The sequence below is a fragment of the Pinus tabuliformis genome, chromosome 2_1, assembly GCF_031772625.1.
Source record: "Pinus tabuliformis cultivar Carrire ecotype Pingquan chromosome 2_1, CPIR1, whole genome shotgun sequence".
In the NCBI taxonomy this organism is placed as follows: domain Eukaryota; kingdom Viridiplantae; phylum Streptophyta; class Pinopsida; order Pinales; family Pinaceae; genus Pinus; species Pinus tabuliformis.
This window is the reverse complement of record NC_142299.1, coordinates 599,123,906-599,135,486: the sequence shown is the minus strand read 5'-3', so window position 1 is coordinate 599,135,486 and position 11,581 is coordinate 599,123,906. Positions and strand designations below refer to the sequence as shown.

The window sequence follows — 11,581 nt, the reverse complement described above, 5'->3', positions numbered from 1 at the left end:
AAGTCAAACATGGCTTACGATGTGACGATGGGGAAGTGAACGTGAAGGTCAAGCCATCAACGTAGGTTATTGTTCATTTAATGGGGGACACTAACATTGGTGAAACCTTGCAGTTCACATGGAACAACGCATGTTTACTCACATGTTTTTATAATAATATATAATTTTTTCTATAGCTTAATATTTTATTGTATTGGGAAAAAATTGGAAGGAAAAATGTTTATAATGAGATACTTCGTTTTTACAAATTGTAAAAATTATTATTATAATATTAATTATATTGCTAATGAATTAAATGTTTTTCAAATCCCAACTCCACTAAAAAGCACTCTTTGATTCCTAGTAAGGATCTTTCAAAAGTAATTAATTTGGATTAAAAAAAAATGGGTTATGGGCTAGGCTAGATTATTTTGGTCTAATACTAAAAATATTTAATTATTTTTTTTTGGTCGAGGTTATTTTTTTGGGGTTACTATTAAATAATGATGAAAAGATCAAACCTTGGTAGATGATTTCCAAATGATGCCCGTCAGTGTTGCCTATTCATAATTGTAAACAATAAGGTTTTCTTTGCTTATGAGTGGAAATTTCTTCCACTTACTGTTTAAGTGGCAAATTATTTTGTTGGTAGTGTAAAACATTAGGTGAATATGATACTAGAGAGTTCATACAAAAGCTCCATGCATGAGGGTCTATTAGATGATATAAAATTATAAAAGTTTCCATTGTTGGCAATATAAGAATTATCCTTTGAATAGCTACCACATCCTATATTGTAGGTGACAAGAGTATCTCATTTCTAATTTATAACAAAAGTGTGCATATGGCACCACCACTGTTTGATATGTATAGAAAAACTATGAAACTCTATGGAGATGGGGCACTGTTTCTGAGTTACTCCACAAATGCATATGTAGAATGCTATGCACTATGATAGAACCTATGTCAATTGGTTATGGTACATTAAGAAAATATCTCTTCAAGCAAACAATGTCATCCAAAAGCTATTATTGAAGGAACCAATATACAACAATAGTAGGATTCTTCTAATTTTTCATCTTTTGCGCCGAGTTCAACTTGATGTAGAGTAATTACGCCGTAAGGTGTTCCCTCTGAAATCAATTCCCCTCTTGTCTTACCTGTCTTACTATGATCCATCCGATCTGATGTTAGACGATTAAACTATTTGACACCGTTAATAAAAAATATAGTTATAACTAAAAAATAACAGTTGCAGCGAACCCTTGAAACTTAATATATGTCGCTGGTTATTCCAGGGTTAGCGAAGCGGAGGGGCTGGGGGTTGAACCGTAGTTGCCCTCTGTTTCGCTCCTCCCTTCAACAGTGCGACCTAGGTTCTCTTATTTTGCTGAGCCACCGGAGTAGCTTTTGCGCGGGGTTTCAGAGCAATGAACATGAAATGAATGAGAAAGAAGAGGAATCCTTGTATCGATCAATGGATGAGTGGGAGGAAAGTTCTGATAATTTCTATGCTGATTCTGACTTTAGTTACACTGTGGGGAGCACTGTAAAAAACTGGGACCTCAAGAGACAAAAATGGTTGCAGGCCCATCCTCATATAAAGAACTATACAGAAGGAGGGAGGCCTCGTATCTTGGTATTGACAGGCTCACAGCCTTATCCCTGCAAGAACCCAATTGGGGATCATCTGCTTCTGAGGTGCTTCAAGAACAAGCAGGATTACTGCAGAATCCATGGCTTGGACATGTTTTACAACACAATCCTCCTTAATCAGAAAATGTTCACTTTCTGGGCCAAAATTCCTTTGATTAGGGCAGCCATGGTGGCTCACCCTGAAGCTGAGTGGATATGGTGGATGGACTCAGATGTTGTGAGCACAGACATGGAATTTGAGCACCCATTGGACAAGTACAAGGACTACAATTTAATAGTCCATGGATGGGAGAAAAATGTTTATAAGAAAAGGAGCTTGTTGGGAATCGATGCAAGGGTTTTTCTTATGCGAAACTATGAATGGTCCATGGATTTCATGGAGAGTTGCGCTATGATGGGCCCTCAGAGTCCTCTATATGAGTCCTTTGCTAAGATTTTAACTAATGTGCTGCCTGACAGAGCTCTAACTGAATCTGATGACCAGTCTGCACTTATTTATCTTATGATCAAAGAGAAGAAGAAATGGACCAGCATGATTTATATTGAGAATGGCTATTTTTTTCAGTATTATTGGTTGGACATTGTTGGGAATTTTGAGAATGTAAGTAAGATATATGATGCCATGGATGCCAAACATCCAAAGCTGAGGCGCAAATATGCTGAGAAAAGTGCCAGACTATATGCAGAGAAGCGAGAGGGTTATTTGAAGGAAATTTGGGTTGGTATTTTAGAGAGGAAGCCATTTTTGTATCACTTCACTAGGTGTCAGCCCTACAGTGGGAACCATAACCCGATATACAACACAGAAGATTGTTGGAATGGTATGGAGAGATCTCTAGATTTTGCAGTTGATAAGGTGCTCAGGATTTATGGATTTCGGAGGCCTCAACATCAATCTGTAGCTGTTAGTCCGATTCAATTCGATTAATAGATTTATAGTCCAATTCATTTCGATTCATAAAATTCCTCTCTGTAGTAGTAAACTATGGCATCTATTCATTTTAGATTAGATTTTAGCTACTTTTTAGCATAAATAACTCCATAAAGATACTAGAGAGAGGCCCATTTTATTATGGATAGAATGAGTATTTAATCACCCTGTAAAACCAAATCCTCATTAATCAGAAATAGTTCACGTTCTGGGCCAAAATTCCTTTGATTAGGGCAATATGGTGGATAGACTTTGATGCTGTGATCAAAGACATGGAATTTGAGCACCCATTGGACAAGTACAAGGACTACAATTTAATAGTCCATGGATGGGAGCAAAATGTTTATAAGAAAAGGAGCTGGTTGGATATCAATGCAGGGGTTTTTCTTATGCGAAACTGTGAATGGTCCATGGATTTCATGGAGAGGTGGGCTGTGATGGGGCCTCAGAGTCCTCTGTATGAGTCCTTTGCTAAGATTTTAACTGATGTGCTGCCTGACAGAGCTCTAACTAAATCTGATGACAAGTCTGCACTTATTTATCTTATGATCAAAGAGAAGAAGAAATGGACCAGCATGATTTATATTGAGAATGACTATTTTTTTCAGTTTTATTGGTTGGACATTGTTGGGAATTTTGAGAATGTAAGATATATGATGCCATGGATGCCAAACATCCAGAGCTGAGGCGCAGATATGCTGAGAAAAGTGCCAGACTGTATGCAGAGAAGCGAGAGCATTATTTGAAGGAAATTTGGGCTGGGCTTTTAGAGAGGAGGCCATTTGTGACTCACTTCACTAGGTGTCAACCCTGTAGTGGGAACCATAACCCCATATACAAGGCATAAGATTGTTGGAATGGTATGGAGAGATCTCTGGATTTTGCAGATGATCAGGTGCTCAGGATTTATGGATTTCGGAGGCCTCAGCATCAATCTGTAGCTGTTAGTCCAATTCGATTAATAGATTTATAGTCCAATTCATTTCGATTCATAAAATTCCTCTCTGTAGTAGTAAACGATGGCATCTATTCATTTTAGATTAGATTTTAGCTACTATTTAGCATAAATAACTCCATAAAGATACTAGAGAGAGGCCCAGTTTATTATGGATAGAATGAGTATTTAATCGCCCTGTAAAACCAAATCCTCCTTAATCAGAAAATGTTCACGTTCTGGGCCAAAATTCCTTTGATTAGGGCAGCCATGGTGGCTCACCCTGAAGCTGAGTGGATATGGTGGATGGACTCAGATGCTGTGATCACGGACATGGAATTTGAGCACCCATTGGACAAGTACAAGGACTACAATTTAATAGTCCATGGATGGGAGCAAAATGTTTATAAGAAAAGGAGTTGGTTGGGAATCAATGCAGGGGTTTTTCTTATGCGAAACTGTGAATGGTCCATGGATTTCATGGAGAGGTGGGCTGTGATGGGGACTCAGAGTCCTCTGTATGAGTCCTTTGCTAAGATTTTAACTGAGGCCCATTTTATTATGGATAGAATGAGTATTTAATTGCCCTGTAAAACCAAATTCATTATTCAGTGCAATTTATTTTCTCATATATTTCATAATACTCAAACCGTCGTTCTATAACTAACAGTAGTTGCAGATGCTCGAGTTCAAAACTCCCCTTCATCTCCCAGGTCTTGAAATAAGTGCACCTTAAAATTTTTACTCAATACAATTCAAAATTCTCCATGAGAGTGTCGATTATATACATAGAAGAAAACAAAAGGAAGATCCATAAGGGTCACAACGGACATGGCTGTATATTTGAGTATCCTCCCATTAGCAAGGATAGGTCATATGCCCTCTTATCTACCAATATCTGTGTTTGCTGAAGACTATATACACAGAAGAAAACAAAAGAAAGATCCATAAGGGTCACAACGGACATGGCTGTATATTTGAGTATCCTCCCATTAACAAGGATAGGTCATATGCCCTCTTATCTATCAATATCTATATTTGCTGAAGACTATATACACAGAAGAAAACAAAAGAAAGATCCATAAGGGTCACAACGGACATGGTTGTATATTTGAGTATCCTCCCATTAACAAGGATAGGTCATATGCCCTCTTATCTACCAATATTTGTATTTGCTGAAGACTAGATTCCATGCAAACCAACTAAGTTTTGATGATTATCTCAAATCAAGAAGTTAGATTTTTATGAATTGAAATCCAAGTGTGTTAGTAAGATACAAAACGGTTGTCATAAGCCTTGGAAATTGCTTTGGCACAAACTTGTGTAAAATCCTAACAAATATGCAAATGTCATTGGAAATACTTACAACGTTTCCTTTGCAGCATCTGGTGCAAATGCTAGTTATAGATTGTCTTGATTTACAACAATTATAGATAATTTCCTAAATGAGATAATCACCAATAATAGAAAATATAAAATGAGAATAAAGAATACAACATACATTTTGAATGCCACCATATCAGACATCTACACACAAAAAGAAAAAAGAAAAAAAACCCAAAATGACACAAAAGTAATATTTACCTATTGTTTCCTCTTTGTAGAAATTGCTCATTCTAGAAAATCAATATTTCTTCACAATAGTTTTAAATTTTTCATTGGTAAAGTAAGTGATAAATTATATCTCAATCAACTTTCAACATCTCAATATTTTGATTATTATTTTATTGTATATTACTAACTTAACAAAAATACACTAAACAACCCAAATCTTATACAATTATTATTTCAAAACAAAGTACAACTTTTCCAATTTAACAATTTTTAACAATTTTAGGAACCTCTCTCTACACTTTTTAAGGCAATTGCTAATTTATTTAACTAAACAAGATTGTACAAACATCTATTATTTTTAAAATTTATATTTTATTTAATTAAATAAAATTATACAAACATCTATTATTTTTTAAATTTAAATAATCAAATATCTTTGAAAAATATACATGTTAATTAACTTTATTTATTTATATATTAACTAATTTCATTTATTTATATGAAAAATTAAATCTAACTCGTCAAACTATTAAAAAAGGAGTTGTCTATAATGCGACTTTTTGGAGATTCCGGTGACGGAATCCGCGGAAAAAATTGAGGTTAAATCTTGATTTTTATTATTTAAAATGGTTTTATAACTGCATATTTGGATTCAGCATCCTGAAAAACTCCTGGGACACTTTGATTGTGCAGAAACTAGCTATCAAACTTGTGATTCCAATAAATTGCTGGGGGATTTTGACCAGAAAAACCCACCGGAAAAACTTCCAAAAAATCTCATTATAAACAACTACATTAAAAAACAAAAATATTAATATTAATTAACTCAACCAACCATCAATGCTACATTTGTACTCTTTGCATAGTTGTGCTCAAGCGCGGCGTGTTTAGCAAAGTTAAAGAGTTTTAACCAAAAACGGTCTACAGCGCGATCATTTATGAGGATTTAGTGGAGTGAAAAAAAAAAAGTTTTTACATATTTTACATTCTGATGGTGATTGTTCTATTTACTTGATATTTAAAGCAAAATAAAGATGCGGTAGTAAGCATTAGCTTTATCCAGTTGCTTCCCATGCATGTGAGCATTTGTTTCTATACCGAATTGTTTACGAGCATGGATGTGCCCATTTGGTTCATCCCACTAATCTTGATTCAAAAAAAATATTTACTTTGAAATATACACTAAATTCAAAGGAAAGTAGAAATTGAAATATAAAAATTAAAAAGTTTAGAATATTTAAATACAATGTTTTTCTTATATTCTAGAATGTTTGGCAGAAATTATAATTCGGGTGAAGCATTTTATTTATGGTGAACGACATGATTATTTAAAATTATGTGTTTCTGGAGCAAGCTTACCTAAATGTAAATTTGGTAAAATGGGAGATTATAAGAGATTAGAAAAAAAAGTTATATTTAATTTTATAAGTTATGTAATTTTTAAATTTTAAAGATTTAAATAACAAATTGTTAATTATTTGAAGTCTTTATTAATATACTTTATTTTATGAGTTTTTTTTAAGTGTAAATTTTGGTTATGAGTTATGTTGCATTTGTTTGTAAATTTTAAATATTTAGATAATAAATTGTTAATTATTTGAAATTTATATTAATATATTTCATTTTAAGAATTTTCTTTTAAATACAAATTTTGATGATGGCTCAACATGCATTAGTTGGATAGCAACCAATGATGACTATTCTAGTAGCAAATGATGACTATTCAACTATTAATTTATGATAGGATTTCTCATTGTGAAAAAAAAAAGGAGAAAACTTCACATAAACTAATATGGATTTGGTGGATTTGGAATTCATAGATGTTTAACCTAAATTTGAAATATGGCTAGTTTGTATAAGATTTTACATTTTATAAACTTGAATCAATTTACCAAGTTAACAACATACATTTGGATAACATTCCAACAATTTTTTTAATTTTTTTTTTCTTTTTAAAAATGCTAAAATGTGGAATAAAAAACCTAAATTATACCCTAAACAAAAAAATCTATTACACTAATATTGACTTTTTGAAGATGGACGTGAGTAATGTGTAATTTGAAAAAGCACCATTATGGTGACTTTAATCAACAAATTTTACTCAACTTTAAAACTACTAAATAATGAGAAGTTGTTGAGTGCAAACCACCAGATTGGTTGACGCTTGCAATTTAGGAAATGTTATGAAGTTCTTACTCAAGAACTTTTTTATTAGGAGAAATTTGACAAAACACTAATATTTTAAGTGGGCATCAAATGTAGCTAAATTAAAATAAAAGTTTTGTTTTAAAGAGGACAACGAAATGATAATTACTAGATGACAGATGAGCATATGAATTTGATGGTTTAGATTAGGTTTATTGTATATGGTTCCCTTATTAATAACATAAGGTGTAGGTATGGCACTAAGCAAAAACTTATAGCCATATACTTTTAATAAAAATTACTTTTATATTAAACTAAATTATAACTGAATTTAAGTTTAAGTGATCCATATCACAAATTTAAAAACCTTGAAGTGATAATCACATAAAAGAAATATGACAAAATAAATAGTTATTAGCTATTTTATATTGAACTAAACTCTACTTTGAATTAGAATATTGTATTAGGTATTACAAAAAAAATAAAGGCAACGGGGAGTAAGAAAGATTATATTTCTGTCCCAAGAAATCATGCTCCAGAATTTCTGAATAATCGAGACTATTCGAGAAAAAAAAAACTGGAAGTATCGGATTTATTGATTACTGCCCTAGGGTTTAGAGTTAATAAAACAACTATTAAGATATTCATGCATTACATATAATTTCTTCCATAATAAAATATGTCGGAAAGAAAACTCTTTCGCATGCAACCATAATAAAATATGTCGGAAAGAGAACTCTTTCGCATGCAACCATAATAAAATATGTCGGAAATTATGATCGATTAGGACAGCTAATAATGAAGTTCTAGAGGAAACACAGTTTTTATAACCATAAGTAAGATGTTTTTGATGGTGCTGAATCTATTTCCACAATCAAAAACACGATTCAAATACTGCCTCTAAAAGATTTTTTGAAAATTTTTTTGCCCATATTCCGACCACTTTTGATCGTCCCGACAATTTCTCCACCTCAATAAATGACTCCATAAATAAGTGTCCGTTCTAAAAATTAAAGCAAGCCAAAGAATGCGAACGACCGGCTGATGGGGGGTTAGTTACCCCTTAACATTCTTTCCAGCGATAAGAGCGTAGGATCAAATCTAGGTGTTCAATGGTGGATCATTCAACATGTGTATCTGCCAGAATTCAAGTGAACCGGGTGACAGCTTGAAATTGGAGAGAATTCTCAACACACTTCGGTAATCACATTATGACCCTAAATTTAAAATTAAAAAACATATAAATATAATTATAAAATAAATTATTATAAATATTTATAATTTAATATTAAAAAAATTATAATATATGGGATTAAATAAAATAAAATAATAAAGATTAATTTAAATTATATTTAAGAATCTAGTTTAGATCTATTTTAATTTTGGATTTACCAAATAATCAAATAGATCAAATCTCTTTTCATTTTAAAAGAGATTTGTATCTCAAGAAATTTGATCCCTTGATAAATATGGACTTAAGATGGATCTAGTCTTGTTTAATTATTAATTATAATGATTTATAATTATAAATATAATATAATTATTAATTTTATGTTTTTTATTTTATTGTTATCTAGCCAAAATGTTAAAGATTATAACATCTCTTCCATACTTGGGTCAAATGTTTGCTTAGAGTTAAGTTTACTTATGAATCTCAAATATATATAAAAAAAATAATAAAAAGTGGATCAGGGAAATCTTGGATAAATTAAAATATTACTGTATTATATGTTTCTCAATATTTATTATCACCCCCACCCAATAAAATGTGGCCACGGATGGGGGAAATATTAATTAAAATGTAATATTATTACATTTTACTCAATGTTTCTCCTCACCCCTACTAATTTTATAGTTGAGTATCTTGGATAAATTATAATATTATAGTATAGTTGGGTATCTTGGATAAATTATAATATTATAGTAGAGTTGAGTATCTTGGATAAATTATAATATTATAGTATTAGATGCTACTCAATATTTAGTATCACCCCTACCTAATAAGATGTGGCCACGGGCGGGGGAAATAATAATTAAAATGTATATACGCCGTAAGGCGTTCCCCTCTGAAATGAACTCCCCTTTATGCCATTGTGTCTCAACGTGGGCCGTTAGATGGATTGTTAGACGATTAAATAATCGTCGACCATTAGATCATCGGTGAAGAACATTCTAATCAGTTAAGAAAATTGCGCTCCGAAGGTACCAGGCGATTATACGTAGGCAATTGACATTTTCTGGCATGGTTGTGGCTCCCCGACTTTGAGACGGTTGTGCACAGGATAAGCCCGTCTGTTATGAGTAGCAACATCTAACACTCGACAACAGAGTCGCTTGCCCAAGAAACATTGCAACAGAGTCACTCGCCATGAGGTCTGAGGCGACACAGGCAAATTTTATGGGTATATCGAAGTGGGTGGTGGTATTCAAACCATTTTTGGTTTGGATTCTCAGATTTTTGGAGCCCAATCCCATTTTCTCATTCGAGTTTGCAAATTTTGTATCTGCTTCCTATTTTCTGATTTGGGTTCTCAAATTTTTGTATCTCTGTCTTCTTGTTTGATTTGGGTCAGCAACAGTTTTTGGTGTGGAAAAAAACTTTTGAAGATGAATATCAAGCCGTACATTCCTGATTTCAAGCTTGCATTTTAGCATTTATGTATACATGCTGGAGGGAGGGCAGTCTTGGACGAGTTGGAGAAGAATATACCCCATCGGAATGGTCTGCTTTAAATCTATTTCAATATTGAGGACCAGGCCCTGAATCGGATCTGTTAGGGGCATTTCCAGCGAAATTGTGGAAAAGTGTTTCATTTGGATTCGAACTTGAGGCCTCCAAGATTATGCACATGATGTTTTACTAGGGAAGACAGGTGAGCCTGTTGTACGACGGTTGGAAGACTCAATCATGGCTTGGTTACTCGCTTACCCTTGTTGTTGTATTTCTTTGTTCTGTACTTCATGAGTATATTGTCAATTTGTGGTCTCATTTCAAGGGGATTTCAAGTGGTAAAGCTGCCTCGGACCTCACTGCTCCTCTAATTGGAAGAAACCCTAGAGCACTTGCATTTAGGGTCATGGAATCGGTCGTTTTTGGTTTGAATGTAGGGCTTGGATATTTGCTCATGTTGGCAGCGATGTTTTTCAATGGGGGGTTTTAATAGTTGTGATCTTGGGGTTTGTTGTTGGGTATTTCTTCTTCAGAAGCCATGGGGAAGTCAAAGAAGAAAACACTGAAAGTCCATGTGGGTGCTTATGAACTTCATGATCATTGTATATTGTTGTTTTCTTTTGATGCTTTGAGTTGCAGATAATCGTGTAAATAAATTGTTTTGGTGTAAGCAGCAAGGGAGGTCCCTTGCTTCATATGTTTATTTTCTTGAATGGTTTTATTGCAGAAAAGATGAATGAAGCTTGTAATTCTTTGGGTTTTTTTAGGAGCCTATTGGATATTTGGAATACTCTTGTTTCTCTGTTGTATCCACTATTACAAATTCATATTAAACCTGGATCTTTAATGGGGGCGAAAGGTTTAAAATACCTCTTTGTGCTAATTGATACAATTGGGAGGTGGATTATGCTCTGGAATCAAGTAATCGAGTAGGTCAAAGAAATATATCGTATTTCATCACTGGTCATGCTAATGGAAATTTTAGTCAAAGTTCGTTGACTTAGAACTTTGATTCTTTGGCACTACCATTTTTACAATTTCAATAATGTTTGCCAACTTCATTTTCTGACCATCTTAAAAATAGCATCAAGTTTATAGATGAGTCCATTTGTATTCTCAATGTTGGTGTATAACTAGAGTCGAATTTGAAACTTGGGCAAATTATGCCACCTTCTAGCTTCTCAATAATCAAACAAATCTTCTCATAATATTTGGAAAGCTAAAGTGTAAATTCATGTACTTGGTGAGGTTTGAATAAATGTTGGTACCGATTCCATAGGTGAGTTATTTGATCTTATTGTGTTTGAGATTTACATCACCACATAACTAGTTTTTGAACTCTAACTGTTGAGATTATGTCTTCATTGCTTCCACGTTTTACTGATTTGTCAAAGAAGGAAGACAGGTTTGTGGCTTCGATTCAAACCAAGTTTTGTATTTTAATGAAAACTATGCCTATTTCATTGTTGATGCAGAGCATTCCTATGCAGTTGACAATCTTACATCACTCAAAAATATTTCATTTTAATTTGTTTTCATTTTGGTAAAAAAACCATTGAGAATACTCCACATAACAACTGGTAATTGGTGAGAAGTGGAGCTAGTTGAAATGGTCAACTTTGATTAGGAGACTTTAAGGAGGCTTAGGGCCTATTAAAGGAGGAACCATTTCCCTTGGAAGTAGCATTTGGTAGCTCAGTGGTTTAATTGA

At 33.3% G+C, this 11,581-nt stretch overlaps 1 protein-coding gene and 1 pseudogene across 1 annotated transcript; both read left to right on the top strand.

The window, feature by feature from the left end:
* Positions 1–1,258: 1,258 nt before the first annotated feature.
* On the top strand, positions 1,259–2,563 carry LOC149201882 (galactomannan galactosyltransferase 1 pseudogene; annotated as a pseudogene).
* Positions 2,564–2,838: 275 nt separating this feature from the next.
* LOC149201881 (putative glycosyltransferase 7) lies at positions 2,839–3,252 on the top strand. The gene has a single exon (XM_089401398.1). The coding sequence runs from the start codon at positions 2,839–2,841 to the stop codon at positions 3,250–3,252; it is 414 nt and encodes a 137-aa protein (XP_089257524.1).
* The last annotated feature ends 8,329 nt before the right edge of the window (positions 3,253–11,581 follow it).

What these genes read in the sequence shown, in the direction of transcription:
- LOC149201881 (XM_089401398.1), top strand. Translation starts at nt 2,839, where the DNA reads ATGGAATTTGAGCACCCATTGGACAAGTACAAGGACTACAATTTAATA.